General features: G+C 40.7%; 1 protein-coding gene across 1 annotated transcript in view; it reads right to left on the reverse strand.

Moving 5' to 3' along the window:
* LOC130368838 (disintegrin and metalloproteinase domain-containing protein 10-like) overlaps window positions 1–22,490 on the reverse strand; it is a 76,171-nt gene that overhangs the window by 52,255 nt on the left and 1,426 nt on the right. Inside the window, exons 2-8 of the mRNA XM_056573139.1 lie at window positions 20,458–20,608; window positions 19,666–19,784; window positions 18,204–18,350; window positions 11,685–11,770; window positions 9,238–9,360; window positions 6,602–6,694; window positions 4,256–4,424 (exon numbers count right to left, since the gene is read on the reverse strand). Coding sequence (XP_056429114.1) covers window positions 4,256–4,424; window positions 6,602–6,694; window positions 9,238–9,360; window positions 11,685–11,770; window positions 18,204–18,350; window positions 19,666–19,784; window positions 20,458–20,608 — 888 coding nt within the window. The remainder of the gene's footprint in view (window positions 1–4,255; window positions 4,425–6,601; window positions 6,695–9,237; window positions 9,361–11,684; window positions 11,771–18,203; window positions 18,351–19,665; window positions 19,785–20,457; window positions 20,609–22,490) is intronic.

Below are 22,490 nucleotides of genomic sequence, written 5' to 3' on the forward strand. Positions count from 1 at the left end.
AGATTGAAAGTGTTTGTGTGGAAGAATGCGCAAAAATCTCACCAGAGTCCTGCCTGTGACTAGTTTCTTTATGCAAGAGATGTCTTGAAGCTGTCATTAAAGGGGTACTCTGCTGGAAAACATTTTTCTTTTAATCAACTGGTGCCAGAAAGTTTAACAGATTTGTAAATAACTTCTATTTAAAAATCTTAATCCTTCCTGTACTTATCAGCTGCTGTATGCTCCACAGGAAGTTATTTTGTTTTTGAATTTCCTCTCCGTCTGACCACAGTGCTCTCTGCTGACACCTCTCTCCAGAGTAAGAGCAAATTCCCATAGCAAACCTATCCTGCTCCTGACAGTTCCTAAAATGGACAGAGGTGTCAGCAGAGAGCACTGTGGTCAGACAGAAAGGAAATTCAAAAAGAAAAGAACTTCATGTGGAGCATACAGCAGCTGATAAGTACTGGAAGGATTAAGATTTTTTAATAGATGTAATTTACAAATCTGCATAACTTTCTGGTATTAGTTGATTTGGAAGAAAATGTTTCCAGTTGAGTACCCCTTTAACAACAAATGCTTTTGTACAAAGTATTACATAAATATCAGTTGAACAGTGTATTCAATACTTTTTCCCCTGTGTCATTTTACATTATAACTAAATTTTTGAGCTTATTTGTTTTGGTTTCTTTGGATGTATGATTTACTTGGGTTGTTACTAACATCTGGTGAAAATTTCATGTCAGTAGCACGTCTGGAAATATATTTAGTGAGAAAAACAGTGACATGTTCAATACTTATTTCACCTGCTCTAGCTAGGGAAAAAAAAATCTTGCAAATACTGTTGGTCACAATTGTTAGATATCCTACTCTCTCAGCTAGTAAACTTAAAGTCTGAGAATAAAGTGTACCTGTCACTTCATAGCTTCAAGTTCACGGCTGAACATTGTAAATACATTTCTTAACTTTCTTAACATATGTGACTGATTTAGAGTTAGAGTCTGTAAATGCAGTAATATAAGCATTTAATCAGTGAAATGTTCACATTGAATGGCTGGATGGGATGTTGTATGTAGGTTTACATTACAATGGGCCAGATAACATCATTGAATGATAGAAAATATTTCAACATGAGGCCATTGAACTGTAAAGGACCATTTTACAGTGTACCGTATATGCACAGTACAGTGCATAGGTGTTGGTGTTGTAGGGCCTACAGCCCTGTCACCACCCGGGTCTGACCAAACAAGAAGAAGTTTAGTCCAGTCAGTTGGTTGAGAGTTGAGTGTTAGCCTGGAGAGAGACAAGTCCTCTTCTGTGTGACCAGTCCCATACCTCATGGAGAAGGCCCAAGACCCAGTTCCTGAACTTTCAGATTAAGAGTGACTACACTCTTCACACGGATCATGTCTAAGTCAAGTTTTGGGGACAAAATACGTTTCTGATGGACCCCACAGCACCCAAAATATAGAGGTGTAAAGATCCTCAGGCTGCACCTGTCCATAATAGTCCACTCTGGTGGTAAACACCAAAATTACAATTCCTACTGTGAAGCAGCTGTAATGGCAATGGTGAAGTGGATCCACTGAACCTGTGAGGATGATGGCGTGGGCCGTACCAGGGCGCGGAGACCAAGGTGCCGCTGGTTTTCACCAGAGCCCGCTGCAAAGTGGGACGGACTTTCAGCGGCAGGCAGCACCCAGGTCGTTACCCCTGATATGACTCATCCACACAGGCAGCCAAGGTGTAACTTGGCACAGGAAGGATGAGGCAATTGCAAAGTCCCGACAGGCAGAAGGTCAGGGCAAGTGACAAAGGTGCAAGGTCAAGAACGTAGCTAGGAGGTCTGGTACACAGTAAGACAATACACAATCGGGAACGCTTTCTCTTAGGCTAGTGAGCACAAAGATCCGGCAAAGATCTGAGGAAGTGCGGGGTTTAATAGGGTCAGTGCAGAAAAGAACCAATCAATGGTGCACTGGCCCTTTAAATCTTAAAGAGCCTGCACGCTCGCCCTAGGAGGTGAGGACGCACGCGCCAACAGACACGGACAGGGGAGAGGCGAGGATTGCGAGGCAGGGGAGAGGCATTGCGAGATGCGAACTGTGGTGCCGCCGGCAGCAGGCAGTAGGGACAGGAGTGCGCTCGCGGCACGCAAATCTGGTGGCAGCGCTACCTGTGACAGCAGCGCAAGCCACATGCTAATCATCTCCCATAAAGTCAAGTCTAGTCAAATCTATTCAAGTTCTGTCTAGTCAACTCTAAGTCAAGTCGCTCAAGACTAAAAGTCCTAGCAATCCCATAGGAGCAACTGTGGTTTCTTGCTGCATTACAATTGCACATCTGTTGAACTGTCTGTATTACCTTCCTGCAATTGTTCAAGTAAAGTTCAAGTGGTTACCTTAACCTGGCATTTGAGGTATTCTGTACCCAGCCCTCGGTACTCGTAGGTTAACACTAATGGCGTCACGAACATTAACCAAAGTCACATCACCCACAAGTCTACACGCCAATCTTCATCTATCACAAATGAATACAGTCAATTTACTAATATATATGCAAAGGAAGTTTTGCACTGTTCCACGTTCTGGAAAGTGCTTCCCTGGTAAGCAATTGCCTTTCTCATCCAGAAAATAATGTAACGTGACACATCCATCGGTAATTTTACACAACCTTCAATGAAACACACATAATACTGCTCTAGCCTCTTAGATGTCCAGGATTGCACAAGTGCAGATCACCAGAGCTGGGAGAGATATCCCCTGCAGCTAACAACAGGAGAGTAGCAAGAGACAGAAGATGATTCAGTGATTTATGAAAGCACTTTTGTGTTACACAGTGAAAATACTTGTTGGACAGGATCCCCAGAAGGCATGAATGGGAGAGGAGGAGGGTTTGATGGCAGACAACAGTTATTCTGAAGACAAGAGTAGTGGAAGTAATAAAAAAAAAATCTTTAGTGAAGGCAGATAGGAGTACATTGAACCGATGTAACTGAGTTGTGCACAAGTTTAGCTCATACTCACACTTTCCTCCTCTAACTACCATGTTTAAAGGGACAAACCACAGCAAGTGCCCTATAGCTGCTAGGAAAGCACATTTAGACGTACCTATGTTTGTGTTTCTGGGCAGGAGATTGTTGTTAAATTCAAGTTTTATTCAAGCCTGCAAGTGTTCTGGAGAAAATGCCTATCTGCTGAAGTGAGAAAAAATAAGAAAATGGGGGTGCTCAACCATATATGTAATGATAATAAATAAATCGGGGTGCTACCTACAGTGAAAAAACATGTAATGAAACAAAAAAGAAAAAGCAACACTGTATTCCAGTTCACACCCAGATAATATTAAATGGTAATAAATCTTTATTGTACAAAAACACTAATAGCATAACAAATAGCTAGGAATAAGGACATTTAAAAACATTTAAAAAGACCCAAGAAGGGACACAACACAACACGGGGAGGGGCCATGAACCCCCTCACCCCAAGTCCTGTCCTGAAATAATTAATCAAATGAACAACAAAGCTGCTGCTGCAATTTACAAAGTGCTAACAAATTGCAGTATACTAACCACATGTACATACGAATGCCTGAACTAATATTAAAGTACAAAAATATGGATAAGTATATACTAGAATAATGAGCTAGCAACTGAAACGAGACTACCGTGTCAAACTTAATCTTAATATCCAGTACTGTGGATGTGGAGAGCAAGCTAGTGAAGTCACTGCAGTCATGACATACCCCCCAGTCATGGAGTAAATATACTCTCCCATGACCACATTTTTCCAATAGTCTTTTTCCATATAGTCATGAGCAGCTTCACATGTAATCACCCCAGTATCTAATCAGGTCATTTGTTGACTCTCTAGCTGAAATAATAATGTTTGATCTACCCTGTAGAGGTGATAATGTGATATGTAGACTTAGGGACTGTATAAGTGGCATGTGGGAACTTTCAGGCTCTGCTTTGATCATACTTTACTATACTTTGCGGTGTAAAGTGTTGGGTAGCATTTTTACAATGTGGCAGTTGTCTACTTATAGGGGTATATATATGGGGCTGGAATTGTTTTTTATTTGTCTATTCAGGTTTTATTTGTGTCAAATATGTGAAAACTGTCCATTGTGATCTTCATAAATTGTATTTTTTGTTTTGCATTTAAACATAAAAGTTTACATCAAGCATATTGCAATTGAAACTTATTTTTATTTATTATTTCACATTTCACCTTTGTCCAAAGCCTTGTTTTTACTTTTCCTCTACAGACTTTACCTTCTTTTCCTGTCCAAGCAAGCCCAAGGATTCCATTGTAATCCCTATTTGTCAGCAAGTATGAGAGGCAGACATTGTTCCAGTTGGAACTGGAGTGTAACATTAAAAGTTTTTCTGGTCCAATATAGGCGGAATGCATCGGATTATTGGGTTGCTCCTCCTGAATTATCTGAAGCAATGGTTAAAAATTAATGCACATGGCAAAATATGTTAACATTCAGTTAGCACAGTGTAAAATTGTAACTACATCTTCATTTTTCATCATTATCGTTATTATTATTTATTTTTAGAGCGCTTTTGGTTCCAGATTCCAGATTACCCCCTGTCCTTCAGTACAGTGGCCAATAGATCTGCTACTGTAGGATGAAACAGACATGTAACTTGGTCAGCTCATGGGCTTGTTGTACAGCAATGGGAAAGCCATGTAGAGGCTAAGCCACTGCTCGTGTAAGGTTACACATCTTTATTTAACAAATCCAGATGCTGTGGTCATGCTATGAATGAAGCAAGTAATGAACAGTAAATCATTTTTAGTCAATATCAATGAAAAATTTATTTTGTTTCCAGTAAAATGGTCAATATATAGAGGCATAAGTTAAAGCCCCTGTGCCCTAATGTAAAATATGTAACAGTACTTGAAAAATACCAAGAGCCATTTATAATAGTGGTGTCTTTTTATGTGGTAAAATTAACTTTGCGCCCCTAAATCATTAGGGCCCAGGTGCTCCGTCGGCAGTCTCTGCATTTACACTCCTAAACACTTATAGAAATGGAGCCAAGCATACAGGTTTGACATGAACTCTGCTCAATGTAACTGTTCCTTCTGGAAGCTAACAGACTTGAATATGCAGAATCTTTGTACTAAAGGGCTGCTGTAACATTCCCTGTATCTGCTGTATACATGAAGGAAAAAAACGCTAAAGTCTTATTTTCATGGAAATCCCCACTTATTATTTACAACTGCTAAAATTAATCTTTGGTTTGAAAAACTGTTCTAAAAATCTGATGGCCATTTTTTTCCCTAGCGATCATCAGTGAGCCGTTTTCCCCGTACTTGGCAAGCAATGTCATGGTTCTAAAATGAAGGCTGCCCTGACCCGAATTGTCCAGTGTAAAACTTCACTTCCTATGGCATGTCGAGTATATTGTATTTTAAATGCAACAATAAAAGTGCGAGAGCCACACTTTGCCTAAACCTTTTATACAGTTAGTAACAATAATACTAATAATACTCCTTAAAGGGAACCTGTCAGGTCTACCAAAAAATTTCAGACTATTAGACACACACAGTTTTTAGACAACAGCAATTAGGAAAATAATATTTCACACTATTAAAGCTTCCTTGGTGGTCTAGGGTCATTAAAGGGTTACTGTTCCTATCTAGTCTAGCATAGTACCTCCTTGATGCTTTAGTGTAGATGAAAAATAGGTTAATTATAATATTTTATTATTGTAATTTTTTTTATCGATTCACCTGCTCCCCTCCTTTTGCTTCATTCAGTCCTTGTGTTTAAGTGTGCCCATCTAGTGGCAGGTGCCAGTCTGGCCCTTTTCCTATTCTTATCTCATGTTCAGGCTGCCCATAAGGAGTATACATCAACATATTTTTATTTTATTTTTTGCGACTTTTGTGGATACACAGACAACACCAAACAGCCTTTTCCCAAGCAACTTTTAGTATTCAATTTGCAGTGGTCATGAATTTATGAAGTGTGAATGTCGCACATAGGCATAAAAAAAAGTTGCGAACCCCTCCAAAAAGTCACAAACCTAAGCCAGGTCAGGCCTGGCTTACAAAACTGTCCTTGGACAACACCTTGTTTAATCTCCCTATAACCTACCTGCCCATGTCTGCAGCATTGAACAAGATATAGATCTGTAAGTCTCTAAAGGGTATGTGAACGAACCCTTTTAAGGGTACTCTGGCCCTAAGACATCTTATCCCCTATGCTTTGGATAGGGGATAAGATGTCTTAGGGCCAGGGTACCCCTTTAAGGTTTTCATTTAATTCAGACAGTAATAAGGCTTTATTTTTATTTGGTTTCTCCAAATATCCCAAAATCACAAAAACAATTCTATAAAAACTGGAGCGAATACAATAAAATAATTTCTGCTGTACATGCTATAAATTCACAGAACCTATACCTGTTACCTGACAGCACATGACCTGAAAAGAGTCACCCCGACTTCTGCCCTTCCCACCCACGGTGACTATATTCAGGCCACATGCTACCAGGTAGCTGTGTATTCTCTAAATCTACACCATAAATCAGAAAAAAAAACTGTTGAAAACGACATATCATTTTTTGGTTATAAAACCCGACCACTTATTGATCCATACTTACATTTAAGACTTTTACTTTAAAGTTAATATGTTTGATGCCATTAAAGTTTACTTGATCATATATTGCATTTACCGATCTCATGTATCCAGCAATCTACAAATAATACAGAAATGCATAGTATTGTTAAACATAACTTGCATTGCAATACAGAAAGTAGCAGTAAACATCACTGTGAAAAACATCTAGGAATCGTTTTGGGCCAAATATTTTACTAACAATGTGAGGTTTCTTGATGATTTGCGTGCCCAAGTGCATGCAGTGTTGTAGAACATTCCTTAGATAACCTACCTTACATCATGCCAAGGCCTGTAAGTGCATGTATTTCTGAGCGTGGTGCTCATACTCAATAAATGTTTTGAATATTTTGTATCGTCTTTTTTTTATCATTAACATGTCTATTAAATCCTGTATCAATTTCAATAATTTCATGATTTTTTCAATTTTAACCCCTTAACCCCTTGGGGACGGAGCCCATTATAACCCTAAGGACAAGAGCATTTTTTGCACATCTGACCACTGTCACTTTAAGCATTAATAACTCTGGGATGCTTTTATTTTTCATTCTGATTCCGAGATTGTTATTTCGTGACATATTCTACTTTATGTTAGTGGTAAAATTTTGTCGATAGTTGCATTATGTCTTGGTGAAAAATTCAAAAATTTGATAAAAAATTTGAAAATTGAAAATGTTAAATTTTTTTTAACTTTGAAGCTCTCCGCTTGTAAGGAAAATAGACATAACAAATAAATTATATATTGATTCACAAATACAATATGTCTAATTTATGTTTGCATCATAAAGTTGACGTGTTTTTACTTTTGGAAGACATCATAGGGCTTCAAAGTTCAGCAGCAATTTTCACATTTTTCACAAAATGTTCAAAATCGGAATTCTTCAGGGACCAGTTCAGTTTTGAAATGGATTTGAAGGGCCTTCATATTAGAAATACCCCATAATGGACCCCATTATAAAAACTGCACCCCTCAAAGTATTCAAAATGACATTCAGAAAGTTTGTTAACCCTTTAGGTGTCTCACAGGAATAGCAGCAAAGTGAAGGAGAAAATTCAAAATCTTCACTTTTTACACTCGCATGTTCTTGTAGACCCAGTTTTTGAATTTTTAAAAGGGGTAATAGGAGAAAAAGCCCCCCGAAATTTGTAACCTAATTTCTCTCGAGTAAGGAAATACCTCATACCTGTGTATGTGAAGTGCTTGGCGAGCGCAGTAGAGGGCTCAGAAGGGAAGGAGCAACAATGGGATTTTGGAGAGTGAGTTTTTCTGAAATGGTTTTTGAGGGGCAGGTCACATTTAGGAAGCCCCTATGGTCCCAGAACAGCAAAAAAAAGAAAAAAAAAACACATGGCATACTATGTTGGAAACTACACCCCTCAAGGCACATGACGCACGGACAGCCGCTCGACCCGGACGCCAAGGGACCAGGACTTACTCACCCCTCCTGATTCCTTCATCCGATCCCTCCCATATCTCTGGGAGTACATAATCTGGACATCATCTTTCCTCCCAAGCTTCCCTCTTGGGGCCCCCAGACCGGATTGTATCACGCACCTGTGGGATCCCGCCATCAGACCTTGTTGCTCCCGTATGACAACTATCCTCGACATCTAACCCTGTCAACCGGGCATACCTATGCAAAAGACCCATTCTACTTATTCTACGTCAGAGTGGAGACTCCTCTCATCACATAAACAGGTGTCATCAAGCACCCCGATTTAAGATTGCCACCTGTATGCAGCTGTCCAGCTGTGTCAGTGTGTCACTTTCAATATATCATCATATAAGTATATCTACTGTACATTTCTTCATTTACATGTGATGATGCATTGTTACCTTATGTGTGGTCTCTCATGACCCTATGTTTACAGTATTCGCTAACTATAATCCCTGATGAGCTATCTGTAGCCACACGGATTAGCGAAACGCGTTGGAATAATGCTATCTCCGTCAAATGCATAATTGTACCTTCAATTATGCAACACATATAACTGTGGGCCTGTAAAGTGAATACTACTATATACCCCTGGATACAACCCTCGGGTCTAGATATTGTACTGTATTTTACCACATGTATGTCTATTCCTGTATAGTACACTGTCAAATGGATCATATGGGACATTGGCCAAGCTCAACTGCTCGATACAGTACTACGATTGTTTGCCCCTATGTAACCTAGGGTCACTAGGAGGTTCCAGTGTAGGCCCAGGTCATAAGGACAGGGGACCTGCAGTACCGCTAGGCAGGGCCATTACATAGGGACATACTAGTCTTCCCCTGGCCATCCATGATCCCATTTACACTATCTTTCTATGTATATGTAAATACTACTGGCCCCTACCACTTGCTATATGAATTTTATGTTGTACTTTAATAAATATATTTGCATATGAAATATGTTGTTCTTGATTCACTTCTAATAACAAAGTCTGAAAAATCAAGTGCTGCAATAATAAGTCTACACTATTCAGTTCTAATTGAATCTTTAAAGAATTAATGGGCATCTTTCCAATAGTTGTACAGTTATTCTCTGTCATACATTATTTTTATAGTATATATATATATATATATATATATATATATATATATATATATTATATGTATCTATGTTCTGTTTATACCTGAGATATTGCTTCCTGTAAGCTTCTAAATCTGTTGAAAAAAAAGTAGTCAGCCTTCAAATGGATAAGACATGTTGTACGGGATGGGTCCACACTTCTCTTGGTTCGAATTACAGACTCTTCCTACATGGTGATAAAAAGCACAGTAGATGCAAGTGCAATCTATTACTGAAAGGTAGATCTGTTGGATCTTCAATATCTTGCTGTTGATCAACAGAAATGTACATATTTTTCCCATTGTGTTCAATCATGTACTCCCTGTTACATCAAAATTCCAGCTTATATATGACATGTTGGTTGCAGATTTCCAGTCTTGAACTTCCAAAAATTGCTATTTTAAGGCTAGTTTTCCACTTGTTTTTTTTTCTGTCAGTTTTTGGAAAACTGCCACTGCAGTTTTTGAGCCAAAGCCAGAAGTGTATTCTAAAGGAATAGGACATATAAAGGAAGGACTTATACTTCTCCTCCCTTATGGATCCACTTCTGACTTTGGCTCAAAAACTGCAGTGGCAGTTTTCCAAAAACTGCCAGAAAAAAACCAAGTAGAAACCTAGCCTAAGGCTAGGTTTCCACACAGTTTTTTTTCTGGCATTTTTGAGCCAAAGCCCAAAGTGTGTTCAAATGGAATGTAAACTTATAATGGATTTATACTTCTCCCTTCAGCTGCATCCACTTCAGAATTTTGCTCAAAAACTGTAGTGGCAGTTTTCCAAAAAATGCCAGAAGAAAACCTGTATGGTAACCTAGCCTTACACACATAAATGATCAGAATTTTTCAGATATTTGTTTTCAACTTTCTTTTTGTATTTTGACCATATTTCTCCTTGTTTTTTTATTTAATTTTTTTTACTTTATTTATAGATGTGTCTTGGGCTACAGCAAAACTTACAGCTCCGAATAAGTTTCTTTGTAAAGGAGACTTTTTTGGAGGATAATTACACCCCATGTCTAAAATCCCATACCTAAATACAGCCATATCTTAGCATGTAGATGGCCTTATAAAAGTCCCCAGTGCTTAATGTTATGACTGTAACAATTATGGCCATTAAATTAAACTGTGTGGAAAAGCTGATTCCTGTTGAATTTAAAAGAATTCAGGTGGGAAATACAGCCATTTGGGACATTTTTTGAACCATAAAACATCTGTTTGTGGACCATTTTATGGCCCAAAAAAGAATGTGAGAAAATAGCCTTGCAATGGGGTTTATTTACTAAGAGTGGAGTGTAGGTTTCTTTGTGGGTTTTTGATTTCCGACTGGTATTTCCCAAGGTATTTACTAAGGTTTCCCTACATTTTGCACTTTTCCCTACGTTTTGCTTTTTTTTAAAACTGTTCTGATCTGTCGGGTTTTCCTCAGCTCAAATCCACCACATTTTCTTTGGAAACCATAGTAAATATGTTGGGATTTTTCAAAACTGTTGGGGCCATGCCCCTTTTGTTGGTACCACGCCCACTCTATACCATGGCCATGCCCCCTTTTCGGGTTTTTCTTGTAAAATGGAGGGTTTTGTTTTTTTTGGTCGTAAATTGTGTTGCGAGGGACAAAAAAAAACCTGACAAAATAGAGTAGGGATCACGTTAGTAAATAAAACCCAATGTGTTTTCAAAAGGTGAGATTCTCCTGTATCAGTTGAACATTATTAGGACAGTGCTCTCCCTGTGGCTGCTTCTGGACAGATAAAATATAATAGCTTTTTGGACCCCACCAGAATAACTTTATAATCAATCTCCCATGGAGTACCCAGGGTAAATTATATTTCTAAACCAATTCCCTTCAGGGCCTATTGCCCTTCCAGGACTGTGCCCTAGGGTAACCCCTTTAAAACGTCACTTTTATTGGTTTTGTTAAGATAACCCCATTAATGTGCTCAAAATAATACCAAAAATGTATATTAAAAATGCAAACAGGTATTGGGATCAAGTTCTATCCACACTTGTTTTATAATTAGGGGTCATTTGCTGGAGGATCTGTATTGTTTGATTCATCTATTACTGGGTCATTTCTAATGTTCCCTATAGTAGATCCTCCCCAAAAAAAAAAAAAAAAATCCCTTTTCCAATCCCCTGGTTGAAATTAAAATACAAGCTACCCTAGCATCCCCCCACCAGAATAAGGCCCATTTGAAACATTTAAGACAAACTGGCTTCAAGACACATTTTACTTTTTCTCTATGTCTGTTTTACTCTTACACTGATACTGATACAAATGTACTACCTTGTGGAAGTGGCCCATACCAGGGAAATATTTAACCAACGCAAACTTTCCACTCAAAAGCTGTAAGCTGGGATCTTATAAATAGTTAATCCATAAAACACATCTTTATAATGAAATAAAATATGTTTTAACTAGACAAGCTTTATTTACATAAGACCAGAATACCCATTTATCTTCTCAACATGGTGGTAGAAAAAATATAAAAAAACAACAAATAAAAACAGTACTAACCTTTATGTTCCACTTATTTTTTTCCAAAAATTCATATTTTTTTAAGGCCAGATCAAAAGATTTGACATCTTTCATAAGAGAATAGTCTAAAATGGAATGCCATAATAGTTTATATGGAGGATTGAAATTTTTTAGTGAAAATTTACTACATTTTATTGCATGACAATACCAAAGACTTTATTTTAAACTTATATAAATTACTATGTGAATTCAAATAGAGGAAAAAACAGACATGGTTGCACATCTAAAATATGCACCTTGATCTAAGGCTTATCAGCAAAATTTATTAAACTAACAGGCAGGGACGGACTGACAACAATTAGGGCCCCCGGACCAAAAAAAGTAAGGGCCCCCTGTGATGCTTTGCTGCTGGACACACTTCTGCCCCTATTCTACCCGAATCCCTCTACCACCCCTACACACAAAATAAACAACATTTTATATATATAAGAAACACTTTAAGATTGGTAAAATAATTTTCCAGGACCAATAATACCAGTATATAAGGAGTAAATATTTACCACCACACAATAACTGGATAATACCACCATACTGTACTGAATAAAACCCCTATACACAGACCAGTACACTATACAGAATCTGTATACAATATAAGTGATTACTGTATTTATCAGTGTATAACACACACCCTCAAATTCACAGGAAAATTTTAGGGAAAAAAGATAAATGTAAAATAAATTACTTGGAAGCTCTGAACTATATCCCTCATCATCCCCCCCAACTTTTATTCCCCCTGCTCCTCAGTTTGCCCCCCCTCTTTCCCGTGCCACATCATTCCTCCCATTGTATCAGCCCCTGTGCAACATTTATCCCCCCTCTGATCCCCTGTGTGCCTCTTTTCCCCTTTGATTTCCACTGCTCATCATTTCCCCCTGCTCATCTTTCCGCCTCCTCATCTTTCCGCCCCCTCATCATCCTCCCCCCTCATCATTCCCCCCTTATCATTCCCCCAGTGCATCCTTCCCCCCTGCTCATCATTACCCCCTCTGACTCATCATTCCACCCCAGCTCATCATTTCCCCCTTGCTCATAATCCCTCCTGCTCATCATTACCCTTCTCTGCCTCATCTCCCCCCCCCCCACTCATCATTTCCCCCTGGCTCATAATCCACCCCTGCTCATTGTTCCCCCTCTCCCCCTGCTTTTTCTATTTTTCATATTTCCTTACCAGGCCGTGCTCCGGCTGGCTTAGGTCAGGCAGCGGGTCTTGTGGGCTGTGTGGATAGTAAGGTATGACGAGTGACGTCTCCTGCCGGCTCCTCTGCACAACGTCAGGGACGTCACTCCGCATTCTCTGCAGCCGCCGCTGGTCAAAGTGACCGCAGTGCCGGCTACTTGTTTAAGTTTAGCAGCCCGGCCACGGCCACTTTAGAACAGTCACCCGTGGTGGCTGCAGAGAATGACAAGTGATGTCCCTGACGCCGTGCAGAGGAGCTGACAGGAAACGCCACTCGTCATACTTTACTATCCACTGAGCCCACAAGACCCGCCGCATTACCTGAGCCTGCCGGAGTGCGGCCAGGTAACGAAATATGAAAAATATTAACATCAGGAGGAGAAGTGTCCGGCCTGCAGGACCTGCCACTGATCACTGTTTTAAAGTGCTGAACTTTACCAAGTAGCCAGGTTGCTGAACTTTATCAAGTAGCCAATGTTGTGGCCACTTTAAATCAGTGACCAGAACATTAATCGGGGTATAACACACAGGCAGGCTTTTTGCCCTAAATTTAGGTTTTAAAAATACATGTTATACGGCGATAAATACAGTATCATATGGTGGTAGATATCAGCTGTACACAGGAACTGTATGCCATATAAGTGATTACAGTTACATATAGGGACTCACAATTACGTATTTTCTGATCGGCGGCATCCTCTTTCCTTTTCTTCTCCGTCCGGATCAGATCGCCATGTCGATTTCTTAACATCTGCAGTACAAACATGTTAGACTCTGCATTTTTCCAGTGCCCCCCTCCTCTACAAAATATTCCCATCTATAGGCCCACAAACTGTAATAAGGCCATCATTGTTGTCCTGCACAGTTAAAGGGAAGGTAGGTAGGTAGCCGGTTAAATAGTTAACTAGGTAGGTAGATCAGGAAGCCAGATATGTAGGTAGGTGTCTAGCCAGGTAGGTAGAAAGATATGTAGGTAAGTAGTTAGGTAGCCAGGTATGTAGGTAATTATTTAGGCATCAAGGTGCAAAGTTAGGTAGCCAGGGAGTTAGTCAAGTAGGTAGCCAGCACCTCCTCCATCCAGTGGCAGATCCAGAGTGTAATATCAAGATGGGCATTATGAAAAACCCCTATGTAGTTAGTAGGTAGCCCTCCTATTAGTTTGGTAGCTTGTCCCCATATTAGCTAGGCAGGAACATAGTAGATAGTCCCTCACATTAGGTGTAGTCAGCAGAGTTCCCCCATAGTAGGTGTAGGCAGCAGAGTTCCCCCATAGTGGGTGTATGCAGCAGAGTCCTCCCACAATGTGTGTAGGAAGCAGAGTTCCCCCACAGTGGTTGTAGGCAGCAGAGTTCTCCCACAGTAGGTATAGGCAGCAGAGTTAGGGTTCACCCACTAGGTGTAGACAGCAAAGTTAGAGTCGTCCCCCCCCCAGTAGGTGTGGGCAGAAGAGTTAGAGTTCCCCCCAGTAGGTGTAAGCAGCAGAGTTAGAGTCCCACCCCCAGTAGATGTAAGCAGCAGAGTTAAGAGTCCCCCCCCCCCCAAGTAGGTGGGGACAGCAGAGTTAGGGTTCCCCCCCAGTAGGTGCAGACAGCAGAGTTAGAGCCCCCCAGTAGGTGTAGGTAGCAGAGTTAGAGTCCTCCACCTTAGTAGGTGTAGACAGCAGAGTTAGGGTCCCCCACCCCAGTAGGTGTAGGCAGAAGAGTTAGAGTTCCCCCCAGTAGGTGGAAGCAACCAAGATAGAGTCCCACCCCCCAGTAGGTGTGAGCAGCAGAGTGAATAGTCCCTCCCAGTAGGTGTAGGCAGCAGAGATAGAGTCCCCCAGTAGGTGTAGACAGCAGAGTTAGAGTTCCCCCCAGTAGGTATAGGCAGCAGAGTTAGAGTCCCCCCCAAGTAGGTGTAGACAGCAGAGTTAGAGTCCCCCCACCCCAGTAGGTGTAGGCAGAAGAGTTAGAGTTCCCCCCAGTAGATGTAAGCAGCAGAGTTAAGAGTCCCCCCCCCCAGTAGGTGTTGGCAGCAGAGTTAGGGTTCCCCCATAGTAGGTGTAGACAGCAGAGTTAGAGTCCCTCTCCCCCCCAGTAGGTGTAGACAGCAGAGTTAGAGTTCCCCCCAGTAGGTGTAGGCAGCAGATTTAGATTCCCCCCCTAAGTAGGTGTAGACAGCAGAGTTAGAGCCCCCCCCCAGTAGGTGTAGGCAGCAGAGTTAGAGTCCCTCTCTCCCCAGTAGGTGTAGACAGCAGAGTTAGAGCACCCCCCCAATAGGTGGGGACAGCAGAGTTAGAGTTCCCCCCAGTAGGTGTAAGTAGCAGAGTTAGAGTCCCTCCTCAGTAGGTGAAGGAATCAGAGTTATAGTCCCCCCCAGTAGGTGTAGGCAGCAGAGTTAGTGTTCCCTCCCCAGTAGGTGTAAACAGCAGAGTAAGAGTTCCCACCAGTAGGTGTAAGCAGCAGAGTCAGAATTCCCTCATCCCAGTAGGTGTTGGCAGCAGAGTTAGGGTTCCCCCAAGTAGGTGTAGACAGCAGTGTTAGAGTCCTCTCCAGCAGGAGTGGACAGCAGAGTAAGAGTCCCACCCCAGTAGGAGTAGACTTAGAGTCCCCTCCCCCCCCCCCCCCCAAGTAGGTGTGGGCAGCAGGGTTTTTTCCCTCTCCCTCCTCCTCCCAGGTTGGAAAATAAAATTATGTTCACCTGATGTCCCTTGCAGTGATCTTCTCCTCCGAAGCGCAGCAGGGGCCCGGGTCTTTCTTCCTCCACAGCTGCGTGATGGCGGAGGTCACGTCTCCTCTGTTTAGACTGTAGACGCGGCTCACACAGATGGGACACATTCCCCTGTATGTGCATGTATCGCACATACAGGAGAAGGCAGCGCTGTCTGCTGGGAATCCGGGACAAGTGTCCTGGATCCTCAGCAACGGCATGCCCTGTACCCGGCCGGGCCCTCCAATGACGCCTGATTGGACTGGCTGCTCAGTCCACCCCTGCTAACAGGTCATTACTGTACTTTATGATCATAAAGTGCAAGCCCGCTAGCTACGTCATGACCACCTGTAAGTAGTAGGTCCCTAACATCCCTAGCATAAAATGGTGCCGCACTGATCGCAACACCAATGCCCACAAGGGGAATGGCCCACTAGCAGAGAAGCCCCAATGCAAATTGTGGATGTGCAGCTGTGTTTCTTTTTCTCTATTTGTATTTTACAATTGTACTCTCTTTTTCATAGCCAGCACTCAACTCCACCCATTTGTCCCAGGAATTTTTAATTAGCAGGAGACTGCATTTGAGTTTCCACCTAACATTCTCCCAGCCCTCTGGCAAGGAGCACATGGTAGATGTTCACACTGGTGTGGTGCTCTGCGGCAGTCATTGTTACTGTGGTGCTTTGCCAGTGGTGTGGAGTGGCCCGGAGCCAGGGGCTTGGTCAGGCAGCAGTGGAGCTGCCTGGCCACTGAGTAATTTCCCCGGTGGACTTAGTGTTGCAGAGGCAGTGGTCACCACCTGGCACTACACCAGTGTTAGGTTGGGGACCCACTTTGAATAGGTGGTCTTGACATGAATAGTGGGTTTGTACTTTTTGATCAAAATGTATACTAACAACCTGTTAGTTTTTGAATTATGCAACAAACAAAATCAAGTTTATTGAAGTATAAAGATAGCAAAATACAAAACAACGAAATGAAACAAAAGAACAAATGGCATATTACAGTAAAATGGTCTGTAAAATTGTGCAGAGATAGCTCGCTGGGTATGTCCAGCAACTCAATACAGCGAAAGAGGGTAGCTCATATCAGGGGAATAGGAAGACGCCAGCCAGGGGGACCAGACCACCTCAAACCTCTCAGTCCCATCCTCCCTAATAGCATTTAATTTCTCTGATAGCATAATAACATTCACCCTATCTATCACCTTCTGTAGAGAGAGTCCTGGCTGTTTCCAGCTAGCTGCCACATGTGTACGTGCAGCCAGGAGAATAAATTGTGCCACGCAAAAGAGCTTATTGGGCATTATAGGGAGGTGTGCGCCCAAGAGACAAAAAGTAGGGTGCAATGGGCATCTCGATGAACAGACCTCTCGCAGTAAGGCAAGCACAGAGGACAAAAATCTCTTAACTATCCGGCAACCCCACCATATGTGGTACATATCACCCACCCGCGAACAGCCTCTGAAGCACAGAGGAGAAACAGCAGGAAATATTGCATGTAAGCGGGAAGGGAACGTAGTAAGCCCTATGGAGGATTTTAAGTGAGGTCTCGGTCAGGGAGACCTGCCAGCTCCCCTTGCTGAGCGTTTCACAACAAGACTGCCATTTGTCAGGGGTTAAGGTGACATGGAAATCAGATTCCCAGTGCCGCATAAAAGGGAGTTTACCATCAGCAGGAGGAGAGTTTAGGCGAGCATAGATCAAAGAAAGTAACCCCAAGCGAAGAGGAGAGTGCAGGGAAATAGATTCGAAAAAAGAGTTAGAAAATCCCCCACGAGGGTGGTTTAAGAGAAGAAAGAAAAGAAAAGATTTGGCGTAATCTCAGAAGTTCAGAAGCAGGAGGGGAATAGTGAGAAAGAAAAGTGTCCATAGTGATTAGTCTGTTGCGGGTAAGAAAGTTATGAAGGGAGAGAAAACCATTAGCAGTCCACCACAAGAAGGCGGAAGGTTGTAAGCCAGGGGCGAACATCGGGTTACGAAAGATAGGAGTAAGAGGGGAAGTACTTGATTGTAGAGAGAGCTTGAACCGAACCCGACGCCAGAGGGAGAGTGAATGTAAGGTCAAGAGGGCCGAGGATGGAAGAAGATGAGAGACGGGAACAATAGACCAGAGAAGAGCAGAGGGAGAATAGGGAGTGGATAGAGAATTTTCCAGCTGTACCCATAATGGAGCTCCCTGCTGGGCATGGAACAACATGGAGGTCTGCTGGGGGAACAGGGATTGGGAGAGTTCTAAATAAATACAAGAGGCGAGGTAGTACCACCATTTTAACGGTATGCCCCCTCCCTAGCCAGGAGATCCCAAGAACTAGTTTTTGAATTTATGCTGAGAAGCAAGTAGATCAAAATACAAATTGTGGATGTGCTGCTATGTTTCTTTTTCTCTAATTGTATTTTATATAAATTACTACTGCCATTGAGTTGTCTAAGATCTAAAGTGTAGTGACATATAGTTACTTAGCTAGGTCATAAGGGTTAAATGGGAACTTTAGTTATAAGAATGTGGACCAAGCATAATACATTATACATACTTTCAATGGCGTGGTGAAAGCATTATACACTACAGCGTCATATTAGAAACACTACATTAATAACACTGTGCATAATATCCATCAGGAGTTCCTTACTTACCAATATCTCTCTCATGATACATATAAGACTCCACTGTTCCATTGTTATTCTGCTCATACTCTATGTAAAATGTACCATTTCTGGTTTGGATAGACCCATGAAAATAGCCATCAATTACAGATCCATGACAGAATGAATCATCTTCATCTAAAATAAACAGGTGATGATACTGGTTATTGTGCAAGGTACTAAAGTACCTACATACACTGAATAATAAACTTGTTTCACTCTTTGATATTACATAGTTACATAGTTAGTACGGTTGAAAAAAGACATACGTCCATCAAGTTCAACCAGGGAATTGAAGGGTTGGGGTGTGGCGCGATATTGGGAAAGGGATGGGATTTTATATTTCTTCATAAGCATTAATGTTATTTTGTTTCAGTAATGTATCTAATCCTGTTTTAAAGCTGTTAATTTTTCCTGCTGTGACCAGTTCCTGAGGTAGACTGTTCCATAATTTCACAGTTCTCATGGTAAAGAAGGCGTGTCGCCCCTTGAGACTAAACTTTTTCTTCTCCAGACGGAGGGAGTGCCCCCTCGTCCTTTGGGGGGGGGGGGTTAACCTGGAACAGTTTTTCTCCATATTTTTTGTATGGGCCATATATATACTTATATACATTTATCATATCCCCCCTTAGACGTCTCTTCTCAAGACTAAACAATTGTAACTCCTTTAATCGCTCCTCATATTAAAACTGAAAACTCAAACTAATTACTTATGTCATTAAACTGACCGCCTGATGCTCCAGCAGACGAAGGCTATGTTCACACAGTGCTTATTATGACAAAATAAAAATTTAAAAATAAGTCTAAAATTTTCAGGCATTTGAACCATTATGTGAACCTGAGCTACCCAATTTAACACCATCCTTGAAAGGTGTTACAGCAAAACACAAACAGCTCCAAAACAAGTGCCTTTATTTACAGCTGTTATATTTATGGCCGTAAAATTAAACTACATGTGAACTGACAGGCATTTTCCAATTAAATTCAATGCAATCTAGTGGGAAAAAATTGTGTTTTGTGAGGCATACACTGCCCATTGTATGTCTCCAAAAGACAAAAAAATGACCATGCAAAAGACTACATCTAAACATAGCCTAAAGTTGGCCTAAAGATTCCGTAACAATATTTCTTTAGATATTTGTATTTGTCCTACTCAAAATGATGTGTAATATTTATTTGCAATAGCATAGGAATGCATCATTTTTTTTTTCATTAAACACATATATTTCATATCACTATTTAAAATACAAAAATGTTGTGTGTAACTATAGCCTTACTAAATTAGCCTTTTTCAAAAGTGATGAGCAAAACAGAAAACATCAAATCCCATTCATATGCTGACTGTAATTCACGTAATATTTCCTGTTTAATTCATAGGTCCATGTCACTACAATCATACAGTTCTGAAGGATACACTTTGTTGATTTCTTTTGCGGTGAGTAATATTTCTTACCTTTTAGTTTGCCAGAATACACAAATGAGATATCCATGGGCAAGGACTCTTTATCAGATGTGACTTTAAAGTCATCTGTAAATACACTTTTATCTCTCCTTAACATCAATTCAAATTTCCTGCATTTGGAGACAAACTTGTGCTTGTTAATAAAAAGACAAAAATGAGTAAAACTGCAATGAGACTTACAGCTCCTGTCAAGAGGTCAGCCTCCCCAAAGCCATGGCACTCCTCTGGTTGTTGTGCATAGCCCCAGCCGCAGGGCCAACCCCCAACATGGTGTGTGACATGACTTTTTTACGACAGGAAACACACCATTCATCCTGTTTTCATTTTTTGTAGCTTTCTAGTGTTTGGCTAACATGATTTCTTCTTATTGGATATTACAGTACAACCACTTTCTTCCAATACTAAATTTGCACCCATTGTTAGTAACCTAGATCTGTTCCGACTACATCTCTAGATCAGCTTGCTACCAGCTACCTAATGGTCTACTGGGACTATTTTAGGGACCATTATTAGGTATACAACTGTTTACACCTCGGTGGTCAAAGCATACCTTTACCTTTCATGATAAACTGCTTTGTTTATAAATTATAGCTATTTGGGGGGCAACTATAACTTTACTCATAGCTGAAAGCGACTCACGGGGTACAACGTGTTGGGAACCTCTGTCATTTACTTTACATTTGCCTATATGTATTTCATGCTGCAATAAAAACATCTGACTGTTCTAGCCCTTTCTGAATTATAGACTGGAATACAACAATTAGCACAAAATAGACATCTTACCTGTTGTATCCAAATATTTCTACCTCTATTGGGCTTTGCTCCAGATCTGTAGCTCTCTTTGCTCTCAAGTGATTCTTATAAAGCTCGTCCTTGTTATATGAAACAGTCTCATAGTATTTTAAAAATGGTCTGATCTTGTCTCCATAACATTCTATCAAACAAAACAGACATTAAGTCTGATATAATTAGATAGCATGTAAATTCTAATTAGCATTGTGGTTTATAAAAAAAAAAAAAAAAAAACACAGTCATAAACCAGTGTACACATTATGGCCCACATTTATGATTGTAGTGTAAGTGAAGCATTTTTTACACCTTTTTTTTTGAGTGCTGATAATGTGTAGGAGCGCCAAATTTATTAAAAGGTAAAAGAGCTTTGATAAATTTTGTGCAGGTCCACATTTTCTGACATTTCTGTCTACACATACACCAAAAAGCTGCACCATGTCTGGGCTGGTGTAGTTTTAGAGACTTTTCAGTGGCTTTGCGCCTTTTTTTGCTCCTTTTTACAAAAAGGCGCAATGATAAATCCCTTCCATATCATATCTATTGCCAAAATCAGTGGATTGCAACTCAAAATCAGCAAAAATGTGTAAACAAAAAGGGGCAAAAAAAGGCGCAAAAAACCCTGCTTGCGCCTTTTTTGCCCCTTTTTTAGACACAAAAAACAATGATAAATGTGGGCTTATATGTTTAAGTCTTGCCAGTAAGACTTTAGAACAAGCACAACATGGGATTTAGTGGGGTTATGCCTTGGGATATTCATCTGTAATATCATATATCATAGGTGTGGAATCATAGTTTTTAAAATGTTATGGTAGAATAGACTGACTGAATGTCAAATGCTTTGGTGAAGATGGTTTGGAAAACTGTGCCACAAGTCATTCAAAACCATAACTCTGTTTCACAACTATATGTTACAGCTACAGTATACTTGACTTAAAAGTGGATCCTTGTGGTTGCAGTCAGGGCCGGACTGGGAACAAAAGAATAAAAATAGACCCGGGCATTTTAGACTAAGCAGCTCACTTTGGTAATGGGGGAGTCTACGTTAGGGTGGAGCCACAATAGGGAAGAGGCCTTTAAATAAATCACCTTTAAATAAATCATCTAGTTACCAAACAACACTGGTATCTAGGGAGGAATATTATCACCATAAATAATACCATTATACCATTGCTGATAAAATCATATATACTGAGACCAATATTATCAATAATACCAGTATACAGGGAGGAATATTATCACCATACATACTACCATCATACTGTTACTGACCAAATCCTGTATACTGAGACCAATACAGTGATCCCTCAACTTACAGTGGCCTCAACATACAATAGTTTCAACATACAATGGTCTTTTCTGGACATTGTAACTTGAAACCAGACTCAACATACAATGCTACAGACAGTCCAGATTTGCGAAACATTTCAATGGCTGGAACAACTGACCAATCAGAATGGGCATTTACTGGTAAAACACCTGTATTACTGAAGTGCATGCACTGACTGCCTGTCTGGTAGTGCCCCCTACAGTACAGGGAGGTACTACATGTTCTGTACTACTCTTTACCTATGCCACAATTAGCTGCTCCTTTGGACACCAAGTAAGGGCAACTCCGTTTTACTTTTTTAGGACATTGCGTGTACTGTACAGGACCATGAAAAAGCTCCTATCCTCTACATAGACAGTGATTTACAGCTCCCAGCAGCTCTTTCTTACTTTTAACCTATTTTGTATGACATTGTGGTGACTTCAGAATCAATTACCAGTTTTCCATTGAGTTATGGTCTCAACATACAATGGTTTCAACACACAATGGTCGTCCTTCAACCAATTAATATTTTAACTTGAGGGACCACTGTATTACCAATAATACCAGTATACCAGGAGGAATATTAGCACCATACATACTACATCATGCTGTTACTGATCAAATCCTGTATACTGGGACCAATAATATCAGTATACAAGGAGGGATATTATCACCATACATACTACCATCATACTGTTACTGACCAAATCCTGTA

This window comes from Hyla sarda, chromosome 1 (assembly GCF_029499605.1).
Source record: "Hyla sarda isolate aHylSar1 chromosome 1, aHylSar1.hap1, whole genome shotgun sequence".
Taxonomy (NCBI): Eukaryota; Metazoa; Chordata; class Amphibia; order Anura; family Hylidae; genus Hyla; species Hyla sarda.